The 25,616-nt window shown below is 42.1% G+C and overlaps 1 protein-coding gene and 1 non-coding gene across 14 annotated transcripts; one reads left to right on the plus strand and one right to left on the minus strand.

Annotated features, from left to right (window-relative positions):
* Positions 1-741: 741 nt before the first annotated feature.
* SLAMF6 (SLAM family member 6) lies at positions 742-21,920 on the minus strand. 13 transcript variants are annotated; one of them, XM_010846894.1, is made up of 8 exons: positions 21,770-21,920; positions 9,576-9,899; positions 6,424-6,687; positions 5,880-5,945; positions 5,098-5,136; positions 3,863-3,942; positions 1,833-1,907; positions 742-1,395 (listed from the first exon to the last, which is right to left on the minus strand). In XM_010846894.1, the coding sequence occupies exons 1-8, from the start codon at positions 21,876-21,878 to the stop codon at positions 1,348-1,350; spliced, it is 1,005 nt and encodes a 334-aa protein (XP_010845196.1). In that variant the 5' UTR covers positions 21,879-21,920; the 3' UTR covers positions 742-1,347. The 13 variants fall into 13 exon arrangements, with proteins under 13 accessions (XP_010845196.1, XP_010845203.1, XP_010845198.1 ...); XM_010846901.1 differs by having other exon boundaries at positions 881-1,395; positions 3,863-3,900; positions 5,826-5,945; positions 6,424-6,706; positions 9,730-9,899; XM_010846896.1 differs by having other exon boundaries at positions 881-1,395; positions 3,863-3,900.
* On the plus strand, positions 17,995-18,066 carry TRNAC-GCA. Its single transcript has one exon. It is a non-coding gene; the product is annotated as a tRNA-Cys (tRNA).
* Positions 21,921-25,616: the final 3,696 nt, after the last annotated feature.

Consider the following 25,616-nt stretch of genomic DNA (forward strand, 5'->3'; position numbering starts at 1 on the left):
ACAATGTTGACTCATCCAATCCAAGAAAACGATATATGTTTCCATCTGCTTGTGTGGTCTTTGATTTCTTTCATCAGTGTATTATCGTTTTTGAAGTACAGGTTTTTGTTTCCTTAGGTAGGTTTATTCCTAAGTATTTTATTCTTTTTGATGCTGTGGTAGATGGCATTATTTCTTGAATTTATCTTTCTGATCTTTTGTTGTTGGTGTATAGAAATGTAACAGATCTCTCTGCATTAATTTTGTATCTTGCAACTTTACCAAATTCCTTGATGAGCTCTAGTAGTTTTCTGGTCTCATCTTTAGAATATTCTATGTGTAGTATCGTGTCATCTGCAAACAGTGATGATTTTACTTCTTTTCCAATTTGGGTTTCTTTTCTTTTCTTCTCTGATTGCCATGGCTAATACTTCTAAAACTATTTTGAATAAAAGTGGTGAGAGTGGACATCCTTGTCTTGTTCCTGATCTTAGAAGAAAAGCTTTCAGCTTAACTGTTGATTATGATGTTAGTTGCAGGTTTGTTTCATACTAAGTCACTTCAGTCATGTCCAGCTCTGTGCGACCCCATTAACAGCAGCCCACCAGGCTCCTCTGTTCACAGGGTTCTTTAGGCAAGAATACTGGAGTGGGTTACCATTTCCTTCCCCAAGGTTTGTCATATATAGCCTTTATTATGTTGAGGTAGTTTCCCTCTATGACCACTTTGTGGAGAGGTTTTTTTTTCAGTTTTATTTATTTATTTTTAAAGAAATTTATTTATTATAATTGGAGGCTAGTTATCTTACAATATTGTAGTGGTTTTTGCCATACATTAGCATGAATCATCCATGGGTGTACATGTGTTTCCCATACCAACCCCCTCCCCCACCCTCCCTAAGAGTTTTTTAAAAAATCTTAAATGGGTGTTGAATTTTACCAAAATCTTATTCTGCATCTATTGAGATGATCATATAATTTTTATCCTTCAACTTGTTGATGTAGTGTATCACATTGACTGATGTGCAGATATTGAAAATCCTTGCATCCCTGGGATAAATCCCACTTGATCATGGTATATGATCCTTTCAATGTATTGTTCAATTCAGATTGCTAGTATCTTGTTGAAAATTTTTGCAGGTGTATTATATGATGTGTATTTTGGCCTGGAGCAGATTAGAAAATGTTATTTGGGTCACATTCTGGAAATGATGTTATTCCTTAAATGTTTGATGAGGGTAAGCAGATTCAAGTCTGATAATCCTAGATATTCAAATTGTGTTGTCAGGCAGAAACCAAGCTCTGTTCTTTCTCATGGGATCAGGATCAGATATGTAATTCTGAAATTCCTTTGAAGTCTTTCAGAAACCTACACGACGTTGTGATGGGCAGCTGTCCTGGTATAAATGGGCTTTCTCTAATAGGAAAAAGAAAAATAAAGAAGGTCAATAGAAACCAGAGTGTCAGGCCATTTCTCGTTATAGGGGTGTCTGGAAATCACTATGGGCAGATAGGGATATTCACAGCCTAAGCTAAGATTAAATTAAAAGAAAAATAAGTAGCTTACATCACTTGCTGTATAGCAGATATTGGCATAACATTGTAAATCAACTATACTTCAAATATAAATAAACAAACAGATCTATATTTTTAAAAAGTAAGTTAAAAACTCAGTTAAGTGTGGTGATCCTAATATTAATACAAGATAACGTGTTTTAGGTGTGTCCTGAGACTTTCTGTAGCCTGTACTTCTGGCATCTGTAAAATGGTCCCTTTGCTATTACTATATTTGTGAAATCTTAGGTGTGAGAAGAGAGGTAAGAGTGTAAGAACAGCTGGCAATTATGGGCTTACCTCTTGGGGATGATTAACTTCAGAGTAAATTGTGGTGGAGTCATAGTTTTTCACAAGTTTTGGGATTTTTGTTTCCTGTAGAACACAATTATATTGACTTGGCTTACATAAAGAAATATGTACTCATGCACACATATATTCACATAAAGAGATATAAACTCATGCAAACAGATATATTCTTGGGAAAGGCAGTGTGACGAAAGAGGGATGATGTCAAAATTCTTCAGGAGGAGGGCTATGGAGTGTTTAGCAAGAGGAACTGGAAATCAAGCACTACTAGCTCTCAAATTTGTGAAGGATCAGTCACCTTTCCTGAGCCCCAAACTGAAGCACAACACTCCAGCAAACCAGTGGGATTATGAGCCAGAAAGACAGAAGGGTGACCCTGTTGGCAGGTGGTGTGAGGGAAAGAAACCATTCTTGTCCTGCATCCAACTCTACTCTCTTTCCTCCATTTTTAAGAACTAACCTACAGGGACTTCCTTTGTGGTCCACCAGTTAAGAATCTGCCTGCCAAGGCAGGGGACATGACTTTGATCTCTGGTCTGGGAGGATCCCACATGCCATGGAGAAACTAAGCTCGTGCGCCACAACTACTGAAATCTGTGCACCCTAGAGCTCATGCTCTGTCACAAGAGGAGCTACTGCAAAATGAGAAGCCCACGCGCTGCAACTAGAGAGAGTGACCCCTGCTCACTGCAACTGGAGAAACTGTGAGCAGCAACAAATACCTAGGGCAGTCGAAAACAAAAAAAACAAAAAACCAACAAAACACCTAACCTACACTACCAGAGAGTCATTGTATTACATCTTTGGTCTCAGATCTTTACTACCTATAACTGGAGGTATTGCCTGCTCTGTTTTGCCCCTGTGATTCTAATAGCCTGGTCATCATGTCATTGGGGTCTCCTTGAGCATGGAGAACTGTTAGAATAGGAATACCTCATCTTAAGAATGGCTCTGCTTGGAATAAAAAGCCTGATGATAACAGAAGTCCCCTGTGCTCATAGTTTTTGGCATTTTAAATGAATTAGGGTGTATCTAGGGTGTTATCAAAACCTCTGAAACTCTCCAAAGTACCATGTTTTGCTAAAGAAAAAGTTAGCAAATTTGTTGGAGATTAGATTCTTGGTTTGTTGTGAGTGATTCATCTTGTCATCAAGAGAAAACTGGAAAGGCAATTGAAATAACCAAGGTGAGAGCATCTCTTCTTGTTTGCTATCTTTAAAGAGCCTACTTTGCAAACATCTGTAAAGGGCTTTGTGAGGGGAGATTTGCTGTGGAATCCAAGATTTCTAGCTAGACCACTGCTTCCATTATTGAAGAATGCTGGCTCTCTTGACTTATTTTTCGTTAGATGTGGAACTGGTCTCCCAGGATGTGTAGTGTTATTTAGAAATGAACCATTTGCAGGTGCTTTATTTTGGGGCTGGTGAGGAATTACTGATGCATGGCGGGGAGTTCCTGATGCCTGACCAAGGCCATCCTGTTATGTCGCTAGAGGGGAGGGGACGATTGAGGGCTGCTCATGCCTTTAGTGTCTTTCACAGTTGAGGGATTGCCAATTCTTGTCACTCTTTCTCTCTTAAGTGCTCTTCTGAGCCCTGCTATTTTCCCTAAAAAAGGATGAGAAGTCCCCTGATACAGAATTGTGTCCTTTGGGAACTCTCAAATTTAACTGAACTTTATCCATCCAGCAGATATTTACTGGGCTTCATGCTAAGACATAGGGGAAGAGAGAGGAAGACATAATTTTCACTTCCAGGCAGCTTGTAAGTAAGCTGAAGGGACATGACTTACTGATGCATTACATAGTTAGATTAAGCAATGTAAAGCAGGGTATGAGTAAATATTCCACCGGCGTGAGAGCAAAAGGGTGTAGAAAGGTCCCAGACATAACTCTTGTCACTGCCTTCACTTCACCTCAGTGGTGGACATCGTTTGGATTTAGTCAGATGATTGTGACAAGTTAATGAATAATGACTGTAAAAATAATGACCATGATGGAGTATAAAGCTGAAAGTACTCACCTTGTTTGAATGGGTGACCTGAGCATACACAGTGTTCCCTGAAGAGAAGGAAGCGTACTCTAAGTTACTCACAGTTTCTGCTGTTAACACAGGAAGACACAGTCAATGGCTGAAGAACTCTGGTCTGCTCTCCCAGGACCTTGTCAACCCCATGTCACTCTCTGGCCCCAAAATGGTAGTTGTTTGAAACATTGTCCTTCCTTAGGGTACATTCATGTTCCCAGTCTTGGGAGTTCAGGGTTGAACCAAAACCTTTTCATCCATTTGATCTATTTCTGACCTCATCTCCTAGGAGAACGTGGTCTTGAGCTACCCTAAAGCCTCTGAGTCTCTCTGGATTCACATGAAGGGAAGCTTCTGGGACAAAACAGCACTGGCTCCACGGGAGCTAGAGAATCTCACTGGTGAGCATAACGGAGCCAGATTGTCTCACGTATATAATACTATTCAACTTTTCAGAGCTCCTTAGAGTGGGTTTGATTATATTAGAGATGAGAAATTTGAGGCTTAGAAAGTTTTATTGCCTTGGTGCAAATTTACACAGGAAATGATCAAACAAGAATTTGAATGCATGCTGCCTGCAATGCAGGAGACCCCGGCTTGATTCCTGGGTTGGGAAGATTCTTGGGCTTCCCTTGTGGCTCAGCTGGTAAAGAATCCGCCTCCAATGCGGGAGACCTGGGTTTGATCCCTGGGTTGGGAAGATCCTCTGGAGAAGGGAATGGCTACCCACTCCAGTATTCTGGCCTGGAGAATTCCATGTACTGTACAGTCCATGGGGTCACAAAGAGTCAGACATGACTGAACAATTTTCACTTCAAACTCAATACCCAAACCCTGGCTGAATACAGTGATGGGGTCAGGCAGTCATCTTTGGGCATTTGATGCTCTAGTCCTATCTTTACACTGCGCCTGCTGTTGATAATGGACAGGCCATGAGCCCTTTCACTGGCACTTAGCTCTCCATTGACAGGATGGGGGAATGGCCCTAATCCCATCCCAAGAAATTGCCTGAGTGACCAGTTTGCATTCTTGTAAGGGACCCTGTAGGTCCCACAGGGGATAGACTTTCACAATTCCAGGTCTTCTTCCCTTGCACCATCTGGTCCATCTGAATAATGACATTCTGACCTCCTCCTCTCTCATTATCTAGCCCTCTGATCACCCCCCCTTCATTTTCCATCTGGCTCTTGCCATCTGTTTAGTGACTGGGAGCTAAGAGTCTGGAAGCTCACCATGACACTGGGTTTGCTGAGTAGACAATTGAAAGAAACCTGAAAAATAAAATCAGGGAAACTGAAATATGTGACTGTAGTGAGAGAAGCCTTCCATCCTCTACCCCTGTAGGTGTGTCTCTGGAGTAACAGCCCCCAACCCTTTGGCACCAGGGACGGTTGGTGGAGGGGGTGGTTTGGGGATGGTTCAAACACATTACATTTATCGTGCACTTTATTTATATATTGTGGCGATCTCAAGATATTCTGCCTTGACTTTAGGGTTAGAGTTCTCATTCCTATGAGAATCTAATGCCACCGCTGATCTACAGGAGGTGGGGCTTAGGTGATGTGAGTGATGGCGAGTGGCTGTAAATACAGATGAAGCTTCATTCGCTTGCTCACTGCTCACCTTCTGCTATGTGCACTGGTTCCTAAGAAGCCCCATACTGGTACCAGTCTGGGGCCTGGGTGTCAGGGACCCCTTCTCTAGAGGATGTGGTGGGAAAGGGATCCAGAAAGGAGGGCAGGCAGGCCCCGAGGCTGGGTCCTGCATTTTCTAGTAGGACAGTCTCCTTAGGAGATTAGCACATGTGTATTCACAGCCCAAGTGTTGTCCCTGTGGACTGACTGAGCCGGGTTTGCATCCTCCCCACCTTTATCTGTCTTCTGCAAGACAGAGTCTTGTATCAGCCCCAGACTCTAAGTCTCTGAAGCCTGAGAGAAGTAACAATAAGAAGAAAGGAAACCTGCTACTTTTTTCCTCTGAACAAATATTAATATGAATGCAATGAAGAATATACATGTCAAAACAACCACAATGATAATCCATCTGATATCCAGGTATTCATTTTTCCCATTAATAACACCTGCAAAGAAAAAAACAAAAACAAAAAACGTTGCACTTGAGACACATCGAGTGAGGCCCAGAGTGGTATTTTAGAGCCTCTATTGCATCTCTTCTAGACTATCTTTGGGGGTTGGGTGGGTTCATCTATACCCAGAGGTTCTGGGGGTCTGGGCAGGATTTCTGCAAGTGGGAGTCTCATTTAGGCAGACAGGGCAGTGTGGAGCCTGGTAGAGACAGAGAGAAGAAGCAATCTTGCCTTCCTAAGGACTTTGCTCCTGGGCTCTGGGAGGCTTAGAGAAATGGTTGGTGGAGGGGGAGGGAAAAGGAGAGCATTCTAGAGGAGTAAGAGACACAGAGCTCCAGGGGGTGTCTGTCCTCTCCCAGCGTCACTCAGCTGTCTCCCATTGGGCCTCTGTTTTAGGAATCATAAAGGGCATGAGCGACACCCCACACCCCACAACACTCAAGGCCCTCAGAGAGACCTGAGACAGACTTACCTTCACAGACACTCTTGTCAGAGACAGAAAAGGATAAATAACTGACAGGATTCTCAGCTATGCAGGTGTAGGTCTCTTCACTGAGGCTCTTGGGGTCCCAGGATATAGAGAGATTTGCTTCACTATGATATGGATTTCCTGCGACCTGCCACCTGAATGAGACGTTATCATTTGGATTCTCCACAGAGCACATCAGCTGGATCTCACAGGTATTATTTTCAGACCACGTGGTGTGATGTGCAACTTGTAAGTTGCTCAGTCGTCCTGTGTGCAGAGAAGAGTCCTGGATGAAGGACAAATGGCTTGGCTCAGCCCTCTGTGAAAAATCTCTATCACCTCTATGTTTCCATGTATCCCACCTGACACTGCTGTATACTCTGTAAATAACTTTGTGTGTGCTGCCTAATCGATGGGATTGAGGCCTCTGGTGACCAAATGATGAGGGACGTCAGTATGAGACAGAGTAGGCAGTGGAAGAGAGGGAAGGGAAAGACTGGAGTTTTTGCCAGCTAGTCAGGGGATTTTGAGCTGATCACTTTAATTTTTGGAGCTCCAGTTTATTCCTGGGGTCCTTCTAGCCCTTGTTCACTGCCCTTTGTGTAAACATAATTTGGAGACTATGCAGCCCAGCCTTAGACAGTTCAGAAACCAGAAGAGCAGGTGCGTGAGCTCTGTTTCCTCCATTATCAGAATTTTCCTAGCTGGGATGGAAGATAAAAGCTTAACTTACTTGGAGAACCAAATTTCCCACAACTTTGTTGGGATACTGGTTCTCATTGGATCTGGTGCTGCCTCAAATGATAACAAAGAGATCTTGATGCAGAGTGTCAGCAAGTCAGAAAGGGATGTGTTGAGAACTAAAGAATTAGGGAAGGAAGGAGTGAAGAAACAGAGCAAGCAAGCAGTTCATGGGAAGGAAGAAGTGCAATAGATTTGGGCATTTGAGAATACACATGATGCAGGTACTTCTGAGAGTGGAGACCAGAAAATATTACCTAAAACTGTGTCAGCAGCTGTGAAGCAGTGTGAACATGGGAGCAGTGCAGGAAAACCTTCCGACCTAGACTTGGCCCAAGGGTTGAAATAAAGATGACCCAGTAAAAAATGGAATGACTCCAACTATCTCATTAGAAGAGATTAGGCAAAGCATTAAGTTTAGCTAACTGAGTAAGGGTTGTGGAACATACCTGGTTCGAAAGGAATTTTCATGTCATGGCAAGAGTGGATTTGGAGTTAGGAAGACCGAGGTTAGAATCACGGCTTTGTCATTTATTGGCTACATGACCATGGACAAATTTTAGTCTCTGCTTGCCCCAATTTCTTCATCTGTAAAACTGGGCAATAATACCTACTTCTTGGATAATTATGAGGATTAAATTAGATAGCACATAGCACAGCAATGGCAAATGTTTGGCTTGAATATTTACCTCCTTCAACCAATGTCCATTGCTGGATTGGTGCTGCCTCAAATGATAACAAAGAGATCTTGATGCAGAGTGTCAGCAAGTCAGAAAGGGGTGTGTTGAGAACTAAAGAATTAGGGAAGGAAGGAGTGAAGAAACAGAGCAAGCAAGCAGTTCATGGGAAGGAAGAAGTGCAATAGATTTGGGCATTTGAGAATACACATGATGTATTCTCAAAACATCTATATTAAAAACCTATATTAATATCTTACTCCACTTGATGAATATATAATTACCCACTTGACATTTCCACCTGAATATAATGTATATCCCCAAGTCAACATGTCCAAAAATATCCTCCAGTTGTTCTCCACCCGCCAAAAGTAGAAGCCAAAGTCCTTGTGAAGGCTCCCAGAGCCTTAGATGATGTGACTCCCTATTTCCTTACTGACTTTATTTCCTGTTACTCTCTCTTACTCTGCTCATTGACGTTTGAGCCTGCCAGACACAGGGAGGGCCTGTGCTGGATAGCTCTTCCCTCAGATATCTGCATGGCTCACTCTTTCACCTCCAACTGGCCTTGGCTCTAATGTCATCTTCTCAATGAGGCCTATTATGACTCCTCCATTTAAAACAGACTGCTGCTTTCTGGCATTTCTGGTGGTCTTTATATTGTTCTAATCTCTTTTTCCATGAGTTTCTCTCATTGCTTACTTACTATGTTCTTTGTTCATATATAATGTGTATTTTTATCATTGCCTCCATATCCTCTACCCAGAATGTCAGCATCATGATGAGGTCAGGGATCTTTGTTTTGTTCACTGATGTATCTCAAGGGACTAAAACAGAGTCTCAACATCATTCATGGTTAACAAATACTGTTGACTCAGTAAATAAACTTAACATGACTCACATTTTTCTTAACACTGAATCTTAGGCTGCTGCTGCTGCTAAGTCACCCCAGTCGTGTCTGACTCCGTGCGACCCCACAGACAGCAGCCCACCGTGCTCTGCCATCCCTGGGGTTCTTCAGGCAAGAACACTGGAGTGGGGTGTCATTTCCTTCTCCGAATCTTAGGCTGCTGCTGCTAAGTCAGTCATGTCCGACTCTGTGTGACCCCATAGATGGCAGCCTACCAGGCTCCCCCATCCCTGGGATTCTCCAGGCAAGAACACTGGAGTGGGCTGTCATTTCCTTCTCCAGTGAATCTTAGGCAGTTACTCCCAATTAATTGATATTGACCCATAAGATCAAATCTTTGCTATCCCTAGCCTAGTACACACAGATTAATTGGTCAATGTTTTAAAAAGCCAATAGTTTTTATCTTAAAATTCCTTTGCACAATTGTAAAAACAAACATGTTGGTGTACCTTACGTCTGTTTTTGTGTATGTGCTTTAGAAGGAGAGGCACTCCAAAATGCCCTGGGAATGTATTGGCATTCAGTCTCAAGAGTGTGGTTGTTGCAGAAGTTGTACTTGGTCTTCTAAATAGTCACAGAAGAAACTTGTCTCAACAAGTATAATGGAGCCTGGTACAGGGTCAAGGAGTCATAAGCTTTAGGTTCTAATCTCAGCTCTGTCACTAACTGCTGTGCAATGTCATTGAATTGTTTTGTTTTTGGACCTCAGTCTAGCTCCAAATGCCATACTTTTTACCACGAGTCTATAGTGCATATTTGCAGTCACATAGAATTGAAATTGTACTATTTTTTAGTCCATACAAAATTAAGCCCAAGTTTTGACTCACTGAAGATCTGCAGGTTATAATCGGTGTTCAGAGAAGAGGTTGATGTGGTTATCTGGGCACGGTAATGTCCCACGTCTGCCATTGACAGATTGTTGAGCTGCAAGGAGTAGGACTCAGTGACATTCAGTTGATCTTTCCGTTTGGGATCAGTCACCTGTATTTTTGCTTCTTTTGGCCATATGAAGATGACAGAGCTTCCCTCGTGAAGCCAGGTGATGAACGTGATATTCTCTTTCACAGGAAACTTTGAGGGAAGAGTTACAGACTCCCTCAGGACCCCATTCACAACCAGTGGGGTTGAGCTGGCTTCTGAAAATGAGTTCCCTGTGAACACAGAAAGCAAACTGTTGTGACTCTCCCTTCCCTACCTCCCACACCCTTTCTCCTTACGCTGCCAGTCTGTTAGAGCTCACTGATACTGAAGTCCAAAGATAAGATGAAGAGGAAAAGGGTTGGGAGGAGTGCTGAAGCAGACAATCACAGAGGCTCCACCAACAAAATGCCTGGCACCCTTGGTTGATGAGTAGTTGGTCCCAGCCAGTCTACCTGTGACCAGCTGGATGCCACACTAGCTGGTCACACCTGGGTCATAGCCATACTATCTGACCCCAGCCTCTGAGTTATCTGGGCATGAGATGGAGAGGGACAACTGCATCCAATCCCTGGCACAGATTTCAAAAACTGCAACTCTTTACTGATGAAATATAGTTAAAGCTTGACATTTAGTAAATACCTGCTGTGTTCAACGTAGTAGGCTTGTGAGATTTAAAGGACTAATAATAGGAATTTACAGTTCTTATACATTATTTCATCTGATGCTGACAACAACTTTGACAAGTAGGATGAATATTATCATATCCATTTACAGACAAGGATCTGAGGCACAGAGTAGTTAACTAATTTTCCTAGAGTTGCCCAACTAAAGAATAACAGAGTTGGATTCAGATCCAACTCCTTTGACTCTAACTATTTTGTGCTCCTTGCATGATACCAGAAGATATCTTTTCTGCTCCCAAAAGATAACTGTCTAGGAGTTGAGAAGATAAAAACTGGTAAGTATAAAATTAATACATATAACTTCAAAGTAACATGTAATGGCTACACTCTCATGAACCTATCTCAGAGACATTAATGTTTGAGCAAAAAAGATGAAATGGTTATAATCATTTTTAAAGAAGATTCTTCCTTAACATCCTCTGCCAAATTCCTAGCATTTATCATACCATTTTGTAGCCTTCTGTTCTCTTGTTATCTTAACTTAATCATCTTATTTAATAGTTATCTTAATTATCTTTATATCTGAGCACAGAGCGTTACACAAAGTGGGATCTGGAAATGTTTGAGTGAATCAGTGAATAAGTAACCATTACCACTAGGATTCAGCAATATGTGAACTGGGACCTTCCAGATGTTCAAGCTGGATTTAGAAAAGGCAGAGGAACCAGAGATCAAATTGCCAACATCCGCTGGATCACAGAGAAAGCAAGAGAATGCCAGAAAAAACATCTACTTCTGCTTCATTGACTACACTAAAGCCTTTGACTGTGTGGATCACAACAAACTGTGGAAAATTCTTAAAGAGATGGGAATATCAGACCACCTTATCTGTCTCCTGAGAAAGCTATATGCAAGACAAGAAGCAACAGTTAAAACTGGGCATATAACAACAGACTGGTTCAAAATTGGGGAAGAAATATGTCAAGCCTATATATTGTCACCCTGATTACTTAACTTATATGCAGAGTACATCATGTGAAATGCCAGGGTGGAGGAATTACAACCTGGGATCAAGATTGCCTAGAAAAATATCAGCAGCCTCAGATATGGAGATGATACCACTCTAATGGTAGAAAGTGAAGAGGAACTAAAGAGCCTCTTGATGAGATTGAAAGAGGAGAGTGAAAAAGCTGGCTTGAAGCTCAACATTAAAAAAAAGAGCTAAGATCATGGCATCTGCTTCCATCAATTCACAGCAAATAGATGGGGAAAAAGTGGAAGCAGTGACATATTTTATTTTCTTGGACTCCAAAATTACTGCAGAGAGTGACTGCAGCCATGACGTTGAAAGATGCTTGCTCCTTGGAAGAAAAGCTATGACAAACCTAGACAGCATATTAAAAAGCAGAAACATCACTTTGCCGACAAAGGTCCTTATAGTCAGAGCTTTGGTTTTTCCAGTAGTCATGTACGGATATGAGAATTGGACCATAAAGCAGGTTGAGTGCTGAAAAATGAATATTTTTGAATTATAGTGCTGGAGAAGACTCTTGAGAGCCCCTTGGACAGGCAAGGAGATCAAACCAGTCAATCCTAAAGGGAGTCAACCCTGAATATTCACTGGAAGAACTGATGCTGAAGCTGAAGCTCCAATATTTTGGCCACCTGATGCAAAGAGCCAATTCATTGGGAAAGTCTCTGATGCTGGAAAGATTGATAGCAGGCAGAGATGGGGGCAACAAAGGATGAGATGGTTGGATGGCATCATCAACACAATGAATATGAGTTTAAGAAAGCTCTGGGAAATGGTGAAGAACAAGGAAGCCTGGCATGCTGCAGTCCATGAGGTCGCAGAGTTGGATGTGGTTTAGAGACTGAACAATAACAACTATTACCACAACCTCAACTTTCTTAAGACCCCTTAGTTCTCAGGAGAGAATCTGAGTAGGGGAGGAAATATCTCTTAGGATTTTTGTGCTCAACTCCTGGGTGAGCTCGCACTTCCTCTCTCTCAAATTGTCATATGCATGCCTGTCACATGAAAACGACTTCACCCCTTACTACATTTTTCCATCAGCATTGTAACCTGCTGTTGTTTGTCATTTGGCCCTTCTTCCCTCTTGGAATAACACGCGTGAATATCACAAGCAAAATCTTGAGTGAAAAAAGAAAATTCAGATACAAATAGAATACAGTGGCATGCTTCCATTTATTTAAAGTTTAAAAACAAGCAAAATAAATCTATTCTTTTAAAAGTTGGGATAGGGTTACCTTTGCAGTGGAGGGAGAGCAAGTAGGAGGGAGTATAGTGGGGGCTTTCTGGGCTGCTGGTTATGTGCCTTTATTTAACCTGTGTCCGGATACACAGATTTGTTCATTTTATGATGACTCATTGAGCTGACACTTAGGATTTGCAGTTTTCTCTATTTCAGTAAAAGAGGTTAAACAACAAAAAGCAAAACAAAATAATTGCAATGGCCTATGTGGGACAAGAGCTTCCCTGGTGGCTCAGATGGTAAAGAGTCTGCCTGCAGTGTGGGAGACCTGGGCTCGATCCCTGGGTCAAGAAGATCCCTTGGAGAAGGAAATGTCAACCCACTCCAGGACTCTTGCCTGGAAAGTCCCATGGACAGAGGAGCCTGGCAGGCTACAATCCATGGGGTCACAAAGAGTCAGACATGACTGAGCGACATCACTTTCTATGAGGGACAAAATGATCTGATTCTTTTTCTCTCTGGCCTAATTTCCTATAACTTTCCACCTTCTTCCCTTCCTAGCTCACATTATGCTGGCCTGGTTCTTCCTTGAAAGGCCAGGGTTGTACACTTGTAATTGCCTCTGTCTGGAATGCCCTTCGCCCAGGTATCCACATGGCTCACTCTTTTTGTCTCCATAAGGTCTTTAACTTAAACTTGCCCTCTCAAGGAGGTCTTCTATGACTACACTTTCCTCACCACCAGTCCTCACTGCTGTACACTCACTGCCTTTGAATTTGTTTTTCTCTGTAATATTGTCTACCACACTTTGTAATTCGCATATTTGTTTTACTGTTCTTTCCCCCTTCCACTAGAATATAAGCTCCATGAAAGCAAGAATTTTTGTCTGTCTTGTTCAGTGTGGTGGACACTCTTGAACAGTGCTTGGCACATAGTAGGCCCTGGTGGTTCAGTGGAAAAGGATCTGCCTGCAGTGCAAGAGATGCAGGAGATGTGGGTTCAGTCCCTGGGTTGGGAAGATTCCCTAGAGGAAGGCATGGCAATCCATTCCAGTATTCTTGCCTGAAAAATCCCACAGACAGATGAACCTGGCAGTCTGCAGTCCATGGGGTTGCAGAGTCGAACAAGACTGAGTATGAGCATGAATATTGTTAAGTGAATGAGTACATCTCCACTCTTTATCTTGGAGTTTCTGTGCCAAGGATGTTTAGGTCCAGTTCCTCTTTGTAAGGAATCTTGGCATATCCTGTGGCCCAAGGACTCTTCAGGAACTGTTATTCTTTGTCTAGTACAGACTTTTAAGCTTTGTTTTTACAGGTTGAAATCCTTCATTTATTTAGCAATCATTTTACTATTTGCTCAGCTCTATGCCAATTCAGTGAATAAAAGCCTTAGAAATCACGGCATTCAGAGCATATTTATTAGATTCCTTTTATATACCAGTTTCTGGGCTGATGACTGTGAATACAAATATGAATAAGACACTGCTTGTCCTTCTTAGAGAAGCCTGACAGGTAAACGTGTAGCTGCGGTGTGGTGAGTTAGGCATAGACCTAGGATAGAGTTTGCTTCCAGACAGCTCTCACATCACTAATTTCACCCTGCACACTCACTATCAAGTGTTTCTTTCTCTTAGCCATAATTACGAGGTTGCTTTCCTCTATTTTGCGTACTCTTGAGTGTAGGGATTATGCTTATTATCTCTGTAACCCTAGCCTTTAGCACAATTTTGAGCCCAATAAATGTCAAGTTGATAAGAGGTATATGCTCTCAGTTCAGTTCAGTGACTCAGTAGTGTCCAACTCTTTGCAACCCCATGAATCTCAGCACACCAGGCCTTCCTGTCCATCACCAACTCCCGGAGTTCACCCAAACTCATGTGCATCGAGTCAGTGATGCCATCCAGCCATCTCATCCTCTGTTGTCCCCTTCTCCTCCTGCCCCCAATCCTTCCCAGCATCAGGGTCTTTTCCAATGAGTCAACTCTTCGCATGAGGTGGCCAAAGTATTGGAGTTTCAGCCTCAGCATCAGTCCTTTCAAAGAACACCCAGGACTGGTCTCCTTTAAGATGGACTGGTTGGATCTCCTTGCAGTCCAAGGGACTCTCAAGAGTCTTCTCCAACACCACAGTTCAAAAGTGTCAATTCTTTGGTGCTCAGCTTTCTTCACAGTCCAACTTTCACATCCATACATGACCACTGGAAAAACCATAGCCTTGACTAGACGGACCTTTGTTGGTAAAGTAATGTCTCTGCTTTTTAATATGCTGTCTAGGTTGGTCATAACTTTCCTTCCAAGGAGTAAATATCTTTTAATTTCATGGCTGAAATCACCATCTGCAGTGATTTTGGAGCCCCCAAAAATAAAGTCTGACACTGTTTCCACTGTTTCCCCATCTATTTCCCAAGAAGTGATGGGACCAGATGCCATGATCTTTGTTTTCTCAATGTTGAGCTTTAAGCCAACTTTTTCACTCTCCTCTTTCACTTTCATCAAGAGGCTCTTTAGTTCCTCTTCACTTTCTGCCATAAGGGTGGCATCATCTGCATATCTGAGGTTATTGATATTTCTCCCGGCAATCTTGATTCCAGCTTGTGTTTCATCCAGCCCAGCATTTCTCATGATGTACTTACTCTGCATGGCAGTGCAAATAGTGAAAATGATGGGGCAGGAAGGGTTGGAGGTTGTCAGGAAACACATCACAGAGAAGATACCATTGTAGTATGGCTTTGAATAAAAACAAGAGATCCTTCATTGCTTGATTATTTCAAGAATGTCCTGCTCTTTCTTTGCTTTGTTGTTCCCTTTGACTGAAACACCTTGCCCACATTTTCCCCTCGGGTGAGCTCCTATTTATCCTTTAAGGGTAAGTTCAAATTGCTTATATTTGTGGGGTTTTGCATTGATCCAGGAAAGTTGAAAGGAGTTTGTAGTGGGAGAAGAGGAAAAGGTATAGAAAGAGGAGAAGGGGTTGGTAGGAGTCGTTCCCTGCAGGTCTAAGAATAAGATTTAAACCTCTGTGCTTAAGGAAGGTGAAGGTCAGAAACTGCTTTTGGAAAAGCTCAAAATTACTTTTGAAAAAGTTCAAAAGCTACTCTGAAAGACTTTGGACTGAAGGAGAGCTGTTTTGGGGTCCAGATGATACAATATGGCCCAGAGAGCACAAGGTCTTTTTCTCTACTCTACCTGGAATCAGCACTGATGCTTTGGGAATGTCCTAGATCTGTATCCTTAGCATGAATATTGATGTTCTCTGCAGAACATTGAGGTCTCCCCTAAGTGGTTCAGCTGGTAGCAGATTTGGTTAGGACTGGAACCAGAAGAGATTAAGAATTGGGAAGATGTTTCATGACTGCAACAGAAGGCTGCTTTAGCGATCCATGGAAAGTTCTCTTTTTAGTCACTGGGGGCCACTTGGAGCATGGGGTTGGTGCTGAGGTCTTGCTCATCCTCTGGTGTGGATGTTGAATCAGCAGAAATTTGCAGTATGTTTGTTTACAAGTTTCACTCACTCTGGGAACATGAGTAGTGTCTTCATCAGCTTATTATGCCCTTAGAATCTGGCCCAGGGAACCTGGAATACTGCATAGGTTGAGATTAGAATGTGAAGTGACTTGAACGATTATCTGAATGATTTTTTTTTAATGTGGTAAGAAAAATGGAGTATTTTTTAGAAATGAGAAGGAATAAAGAAAGCAGGTAAGACTGAGTTGATTCTGGAAAAATGGCAGAGAAACTTTGGGTTATCTAACCTAGGGGACTGGCTTAGGCCTATCTAAGGGAAAAAGAAATATAGTGGGCTGTTTCAGCTCAGCATGAAACAAGTTCAGAAGGAGGTTAGAAAATATATGAATAGCCAATAAGCACACGAAAAGATGCTCAGTATCATTAATTGTGAGGGAAATGCAAATCAAGAACCTCTATGAAATGTCTTTATATCTACTAAGATGGTGACTAATAATAATAACAACAATAAAAATAATTGAAAAATAAGTGTTGGTAAGGATGTGGAGAAATTAGAACACATTGCTGGTGGGAATGGAAACTGGTACATCCACTGTGAAAAAACTGTTTAGTGATCCCTCAAAAAATTAAGGACAGCATTATCATATGATCCAGCAGTTTCATTCCCAGAAGAACCGAAAACAAAAACTTGTACAAAAGTCTTCATAATAGCACTATTTGAAAAAGCCAAAAGCTGGAAACAACACCAATGTCCATCAGGAGGTGTGTGGATGAATAAGTTATGGTACACACATACAGTGGAATATTATTCAGCAATTAAAAGGAATGAACTCTCGATACATGATACAATAGGAATAAACCTTGAATACATTTTACTAAGAGAAAGAAGTTAGACATAAAAATTCACAGATCACATGATTTCATTTATATGTAATATCCAGAATAGGTGAACTCATTGAGACAGAAAGCAGATTAATGTTTGAAGGGGGGTAGTTGGGGAGAGAAATGAGAAGGGATTGCTTAATGAGTACAAGGTCTTCTTTCAGGGTGATGAAATGCTCTGGAGCAGTAGAAGTGGTGGTTTCCCAATGCTGTGAGTTTACTAAATGTCACTGAATTTGTACACTTTAATATTATTATTTTATGTTTTGTAAATTACACCTTAATGGAAAAACAAAACAAAACAAAAAAAACGGAAGAAAGACAACAGTCTGCTTGTGCATGGAGACACAACTGAGACTAGATCTGGAGTGAGACTGAAAACTGGGAGGCTTGGAAGCCTGGCAGTCCAGTGGGCAGTGACTGCAGATTCTGAGAGGTGGAAAGACCCAGTTGTTCTTGATGATAAGACAAAATGTAAAACAACTCTCTGCCTGTGGTGAGCAACAATAAACATTGATAGGTATGGATGGTTGGTAAGAAGTAGATAATGCTGCTCAAGGGAAGGGGAGTCATTGGATTATAGTCTCTGAGCAGAAAAACCTGCAGAGTTTTTGGCTCAAAACCTCAGAATCATTTGGTTGGCCCATGTGTATTGGTTGTAACATATATTTCCTACTGCTGTTCTCTCTTGCACATCAGAATACCTGTATCTGCTTCTTGCAAACACACTCAAAGAACTAGTTCTTATTTCTCCATCCTTCCAACCCCATTGTGACTAAAGTCTCATACGTGGTCCATGGAACAGCACTGGTGTTCCTTGGGAATTTGTCATAAATGCAGAGACTTAGTCTCCTTTCCAGAATCAGCATTATAATAAGATCCCCTAGTACTTTGTATGCATGTTAACATTTGATAATGTTTCATGTTCACTTTTCACTTTCATGCACTGGAGAAGGAGATGGCAACCGACTCCAGTGTTCTTGCCTGGAGAATCCCAGGGACAGAGTTGGACATGACTGAAGTGACTTAGCAGCTAACATTTGATAAGTTCCCACCTAGAAAGAATTAAATGTAGAAGCAAGTGAGATTCATTTTCTCCAGGGCATGATGACGTTTGATCTCAATTATACCTTGAGCTTCCCTGGTGGCTCAGATGGTAAAGCATCTGCCTGCAATGCAGAAGACCCGGGTTCGATCCCTGGGTTGGGAAGGTCTCCTGGAGAAGGAAATGGCAACCCACTCCAGTATTCTTGACTGGAGAATCCCACGGATGGAGGAGCATGGTAGGCTATAGTCCATGGGGTTGTAAAGAGTTGGACACGACTGAGCGACTTCACTTCACTTCATACCTATTGGAATTATTTCTTAACATGGTTTATCTTTACAGTTAAGTTTCCTAAAAGGAGCAAGTTATGGTGTCTGGCTCCTTGAAAGAATGTAGGCTGGCATGAGTCATCTTCCTTCATGCTTGCTTCAAGATTGATTTGTACCATACTCTTGTCACAGTGGTTTTCTTTTCCTTCCTTAATCATTCTAAACTCTTCCCTGCACCAGGGCCTTTGCACATGTAATGTCCACTGCTTTGAATGCTTCTTCATTAGACTCCTCCCTTGTTTGACTTCTCTTTAAATATCAGTTGAGATGCTACCTTTCCAGAAAATCCTTTCCACACCACTCCATCTAAAGAAGGTCCTCTTGTTTTTCTATCCCATGGTCCTGAAACCAAGCAGGACCCTGTGGGGCTCATGGACACAGAAACCTTTCTGTCCTGCATATCTTGTTTGTAGGGAACAGACTCCAGCATTCATGACTTTCAAATCTTTCCTGGTGTCTCAGACAGTAAAGTGTCTGCCTACAATGTGGGAGACCTGGGTTCAATCCCTGGGTTGGAAAGACCTCCTGGAGAAGGAAATGGCAACCCACTCCAGTATTCTTGCCTGGAAAATCCCATGGATGGAGGAATGTGGTTATGCTACAGTCCATGGGATTGAAAAGACAGACTGAGCACTTCACTTTCACTTTCATGACCTTCCCTTAGTTCCTAAGGGCAGATTATAACAATTGCTAATCTGGAAAGGGAAGGGATGCAGACAAAAGGAGGAGCAGTAAAAACAATGGTGCAGCCTTGGGGCAGGGTCCTGGTTCTGCCTTAGGGATGCACAACAATATCTTTGAGCTCTTTATACTAATAGAACTAACACTCCCATAAAATGGAAGATGCTATCATTCTTCATTCCAGATTAAAGGAACTAGAGAAGCTCTTCTAGAAGACCACCTCAGGCCAGATTAAAGGAACTACAGAAACTCATCAGATTATCTGAGACCAGATTAAAATAGTACAGGCCCTGCACACACCCTAATCTTATTAGCAATCCTACCCTTGAATGGTTGCTATAAAACTCTTCGCCAAACCCTCCAGGTTGGAACACATGGTTTTCAAGAGCAGAAGCCTTCTGTGTCTCCCTTTTCCTGGCAAACCAATAAAACTATCCTTTTCTACTTCACCCATAACTCTGTCTCTGAGACTTGATTCGGCACCAATGCACAGAGGCCGAGTTTTCAGCATCAGTACCCTGCTTATTATCTTCTTAGTATCACAGTTTATAATTCCAAATACATTTATGTGAATATATAGCTGTTTGTAAACTATGCAGCATAGTAAAATGGTTATGAATAGACTCTGGAGCCAGTTTCCCTAAATTATAACCTTGTAAATTACTGCTTTCTTCCTGGACCTCAGAACACCTGCACACACATTCAAGTATGTTTCATTTCCTAAACCATTCACTTCCCCCGCAGCAGTGTGACAGTAAGCAAGTTACTCAAGTGTTGTATGCCTTCATTCCTCTTCTTTAAAGTGGGGATAGGAATAGTGTATATTTCATAGGGCCCTTATGAGAAATATTAATGGGAATGGGAGAAAAATGGGAATTTTAACCTGAGGACATTCAGAATATTGAATTCTAGAGATGAGTTCAATTTTGCAAGGAGGTAAAGACAGGGATCTCTTGTCTTTGCCTCCGTGGCTCCTGGGCCAGGGAGTAGCTCTTGAATGTATAATTTTTTTCTCTTTCTGCTCTTGTACATATTCCCCAAGTTTCTGTCCTTACAATTTTATCCTTAGCTTTATTTATTATTTCTATGCTGTGAGTTCCAAGCCTCCAGCCTCAGCTCTACCTCTAGTCCTAAATTTCCAGCTGCTTTCAGGAAATTTCATGAATATCACACTAACATCTTAAAATTAGTAGGTCCAAAATTGAAATCATCTTCGCATCATGGCTGCTCCCTCTTCCCCTCTCCCAACTTTGTAAACTTTTTGGCTATTCTGTCTGAAATTTCTCTGCCCCCAACATTTAATCTCTTCTCTCCTTGCTTGATTTATTTCCTCCTTATCATCTATCACTATCCAATATACTTATTTATTTTGCTTCACTTATTTGTTTTGTTTATAGCTTGTTTCCTTGGCTAAAATGTTAACTCCGTGAGGGCAGAATTTTTTTCTGCTTCATTCATGGTGTACACTCAGAAACTAGAATAGTGCCAGGCATCCAGTAGGTGCTCAATGATTGTTTATTGGATGACAATGAATTCTCTCCCCACTTCATTCCCATTGCCAGGTAATCTAGCTAATTCTACATCTGTGGTGATTCTTGCTTCTGCCCTCTCTTGTGCTGCTACCATTTTGATTCAACTGTCACTGTTCCTCAAAACTATCACAAGAGCTTGCCACCTACTGGCTAATGAAATCTGTGTGAGTTATTTCAAAAGGGGATAATAATAGTACAGACTCCTAGAACTGTCAAGAAGCTTATGTGTATGATGTAAGTATAGCATTTGACTCAGTGCCTGGAACAGTACAAGCCCACAATGAATGTTAACTATTTTTACCTGCTACCCTGGGCTAGTTCTGGGATAGCTTTCTTGTCTTGTCTTCTGCCCCTTCCTGTACTTTGGCCCCAGTGGACCACTTGTGCTTCCCCAAAACCTGACATGAACCTTCAAGTTTTCCACATAATGGACAGCAGGGAATGAGAAGCATGTAGGATCTGAGAATTCCTGTCTGGCAGATTAAGTATTGCTGGACTAGCTAGTCCCTGATTTGCATCAAAGGAAAGGAAAGCTGGAGAGTAGTTTTTTTCACAGTATGCAAAAACCGTAAACACTATTTTGAGTGTTTTAGTTGGGTTCAGAAATTTCAGCTAAACAGAACCATAGATTTTCGATATTTTCGATGAGGCAAGAAAGAACATGTAGCCTACTTGTGATCACACAGTAAGATAGCAGCTACTCTGGTGAGAAGGCTTCTTTTCTTAACCTTGCTGCTGCTGCTGCTGCTAAATCACTTCAGTCATGTCCGACTCTGTGCGACCCCATAGACAGCAGCCCACCAAGCTTCCCCATCCCTGGGATTCTCCAGGCAAGAACACTGGAGTGGGTTGCCATTTCCTTCTCCAATGCATGAAAGTGAAAAAATAAAGTGAAGTCGCTCAGTCGTGTCTGACTCCTAGCGACCCCATGGACTGCAGCCCACCAGGCCCCTCTGTCCATGGGATTTTCCAGGCAAGAGTACTGGAGTGGGGTGCCATTGCCTTCTCTGTTCTTAACCTTAGCTCTCTTTATATCACAACATGCTGGCTGTAAACCCCAGTCGTATCTTAGAAAAGCTCATTTCCCATGCTCCAGAATATAATTCATTTAAATGCAGACACAGTTGAAGCTGTTAACTCCAGATAATCTCAGGCTGTAAGCTGTTAAGTTGAGAGGCAATGGCAGTTTATCAGGCACCTCTGTGAGCCCCACCAGATCCCTTAGTAGAGATACAGACAGACACCTAAATGTAGGTGATTTAGATCAAGCAAACTGCACAAAACCAGGAGTCAAACATGACTACATGGGTATACTTCAGCATTTACCTGGGCCACGGCAGAAGAAGACAAGTAGGAGAGCCTGGAACAGCCAGATCATGCTCTTAGCAGTGGAGAATCGTGTTGGAGACTTCAAGATAGTCAGTGTTCTTGCCATTCTCTCATAAACTGAAAGTGCTTCTTATCGGCACTGCCTGTTTCCTCTTAGAGGCGTGGCAAGACCTTCTTCCCCTGCACTAAAAGTCCCAATTTTATTTTGCATATTTGTTTACTTTTTTTCTGAGCTAAGTGCAAAAATCATGTGTGATGTGAACTGGAATCTTCACTACTGTTAACTTAAAAAATAGTTACAACCTAAAAGTTGAGAGTTATGTTTTATTTGCCAGAAATTTTTAGGACTTCAGACCTGGGAGACAGCATCTCAAGTAACCCTGAGAGAACTGTTCCAAGGAGGTGGGGGGGAAGGGTTAGGCTATACAGAAGTTTGCAACAAGGCGCAGGTAGTCCAAACATCAAAAGATTATTGTTAATTAAATATCTCAAGTTAAGGAATTTAGCGCTTTTCTATGTATGGAAGATGCAAGAGTCTGGTCTTACTGAAATCATTCCGTTTATGTGCATCTCAGCTCCCTGGGGCCAGCATCCTGCGTTTTTTTACATCCTTGGTTCCTCGAAGTGAGTGGAGGCAGCATGATAGCTGCTGGACCGCAGGTATTCTTCTCTTTCATGGTTACCCTGGAGGACTGGAATCACTGATGACTGTGACATTCTTGTTGATTGATATGATAGGAAATACTGTTTCCTACTATCTACATCCTTTCTTTTATTTTGATTTTTTTTTTTTTTTATCGTGGTAAAACAACTGTCAACTACAACTTGGCACTTGCTATGGGCACTTGCTGTCTTCCTTTACAATGGTTAAATCATGTGTTGCTGCAGCTGCTGATCTTCAACAGCTCCTGAAAGGAGTTCAGGGTAGAGAATAAAAAGAGGCACTCTGTGCTCTGGGAAAAACTGGCAGGACAGGTCTTCAAGTAGTTAGGTTGCAAGAAGAGGGACCCCTTCCAGGACTTGAAAGTGGGTTCTTGTCTAACACTCAGAAATGAATTGTCTGAGGAGACACATGTGCTGACAAAGAAGGAGTCTTTATTGGGAAGGGGCACCCAGGCAGAGAGCAGGAGGGTAAGGGAACCTGAGAGGGCTGCTCTGCTATGTGGCTTGCAGTCTTGGGTTTTACGGTGATGGGGTGTTTCTGGGTTGTTTCTAGCCAATCACTCTGATCCAGGGTCCATCCTGGTGGCACACACATTACTCAGCCAAGAAGGAAGTCAGTGAGAAGGATTCTGGGAGGTGGTAGGACACATGGCATCTCCTTTTGACCTTTGCCAAACTCTTCTGGTTGGTGGTGGCTTACTAGTTCTGTATTCCTTACCAAGACCTCCTGTTGTAAAATAACTCATGCAAGTGGTTCTTTTGGTGCCTGGCCAGGGTGGGTGGTTTCAGTCAGTGTGTTTAGTCTAACAATTAGGTATTTTCAGGAATCAATTTTATGAGCCCAATTCTTGTATCTCCTTATATCTAGAAAAACACTAAAATCCTTCCTGGTGACAACTGTTCCTTGATGTCAATCCAGGATTTTGGACTGACTCATTGGACTGACAAATCCAATGAGCAGAAAGTTTCACCAGACTAGCAGAAACCTTCTGGGAATATATGTGCTTGAGTGCATGTATTTCTCCTTCACCAAAATCACATGAATACCTACCTTCTCCCCCTGCCTCTTTGGAACAGTTTATCAGAGCTATCTGAGGTGCTGTCTCCTGGGCTGCAGTCCTCATTTTTGCACCAAATAAAACTTAACTTGCAGCTCTCATGTTGTGCATTTTTTAAAGTTGATACAACCTAAATTGTATATTGTGGTTATGTAATCCAAAACTTACTGTTTTAACTGTCAGTTCAGTAACATTAAATAAAAACCATGTTGTGCAACTGCCAACATTATACATTTCCAAAATGTTTAATTACCTTCAATATTGTGATTCAACTGTATCATTCAGATGACTGAATATATGTGAGATAGATATATCTGTCTTTCATATATTTGGTCTTTGTCCACAGCTCTCAAAATTTTCAGAATTTCCTGAGCTATTAGAATAATGCAAACATCTTTTGTTATACTATTTGGTCCCTCATCTTCAATTTCTGAAATCACTTTTGTTGTTCAGTTGCTAAGTCACATCCGAGTTTTTGTGACCCCACAGACTAGAGCATGCCAGGCTTCCCTGTCCTTCAGTGTTTTCTGGAGTTTTCCCAAACTCATGTCCATTGAGTCAGTGATGCCATTCAACCCCTTCTCCTCCTGCCCTCAAGTTTTTCCAGCATCAAGGTCTTTTCTGATGAACTGACTCTTCGCATCAGGTGGCCAAAGCCTGAGGAAGTATTCATTCAAACCTCTGATATGTAGCTGGGAGGTCAAAAGCCCAAGTGACAGCCTGCACTTGTGACTGGCATCTGAGGTGGTGGTGTGGGTGGGGGCAGTCTTATGGGACTGAACCTGTAGCCAAGCAGGACCTTATGGTGCCTTCCCCAGACTCAACCTCCCATCCCATGTCTTCTGCCTGCCTCTCTTTTTTTGTAGAAAAGTTTTATTCTCCAAGGCCTCCCCTGAGTCACAAAAGATGAGCTCAAGAATTGATTGAATTGATGTGAACTTGAAGTAACAACAACAAAAATTGGGGCCAGGAAAACTGGTAATGAATCAAACTGTAAATCAGCCACAAAGCAGCCACAGAATGTTGAGCTCCTCCCTGAAGGACATAGATACAGTGTCTGATGCACATTTCTGAGTTGTCTTACAGATACTAAAACCCTCACCAAACTGAAGAAGCTAACTAGATAAAGACAATGAGCCCCCAGACTGCCTGGAGTCTGAGGACTTATGATGTTACCACCTGTGACACCACCCTATTATTCACCATTAACCAGTCAGAATTGTGCATGAGGTGATCATACAACCTGTGACTCCCCTCCATCACTCTGCCCTTTAAAAAGGGTCCCTGAGAGCCATGAAGACATCAGGTCTTCTGAGCATCAGATGCCTGCACGCCTTGTTTGGCATCTACAGAAAACACTCTACTTTCTTTCAGCATAGCCTAGTATCAGTAGACTGGTTTACTTTGCACAGGTGAGTGGACTGAAGTTTGGTTCAGTAACAAACCCCTAACTTATGGAACCTGATGTTATTTCTAGGCAGAGAGTGTCCAAATTGGGCTGTATTATCAGTTCAGTTCAGTTCAGTTGCTCAGTCATGTCCGACTCTTTGAGACTCCATGGACTGCAGCACGCTAGGCCTCACTGTCCATCACCAACCAACTCCTGGAGTTTACTCAAACTCATCTCTACTGAGTCGGTGATGCCATCCAACCATCTCATCCTCTGTTGTCCCCTTCTCCTCCCACCTCCAATCTTTCCCAGCATCAGGGTCTTTTCCAGTATCAGCTCTTCGCATCAGGGGGCCAAAGTATTGGTGTTTCAGCTTCATCATCAGTCTTTCCAATGAACACTCAGGACTGATTTACTTTAGGATGGACTGGTTGGATCTCCTTGCAGTCCAAGGGACTCACAAGAGTCTTCTCCAAGACCACAGTTCAAAAGCATCAATTCTTCGGTGCTCAGCTTTCTTTATAGTCCAACTCTCACATCCGTACATGACTACTGGAAAAACGATAGCCTTGACTAGACAGACCTTTGTTGGCAAAGTAATGTCTCTGCTTTTTAATATGCTATCTAGGTTGGTCATAACTTTTCTTCCAAGGAGTAAGCATCTTTTAATTTCATGGCTGCAGTCACCATCTGCAGTGATTTTGGAGCCCCCAAAAATAAAGTCTGACACTGT

This window comes from Bison bison, unplaced genomic scaffold (genome assembly GCF_000754665.1).
Source record: "Bison bison bison isolate TAMUID 2011002044 unplaced genomic scaffold, Bison_UMD1.0 scf7180017864240, whole genome shotgun sequence".
Classification (NCBI taxonomy): Eukaryota; Metazoa; Chordata; class Mammalia; order Artiodactyla; family Bovidae; genus Bison; species Bison bison.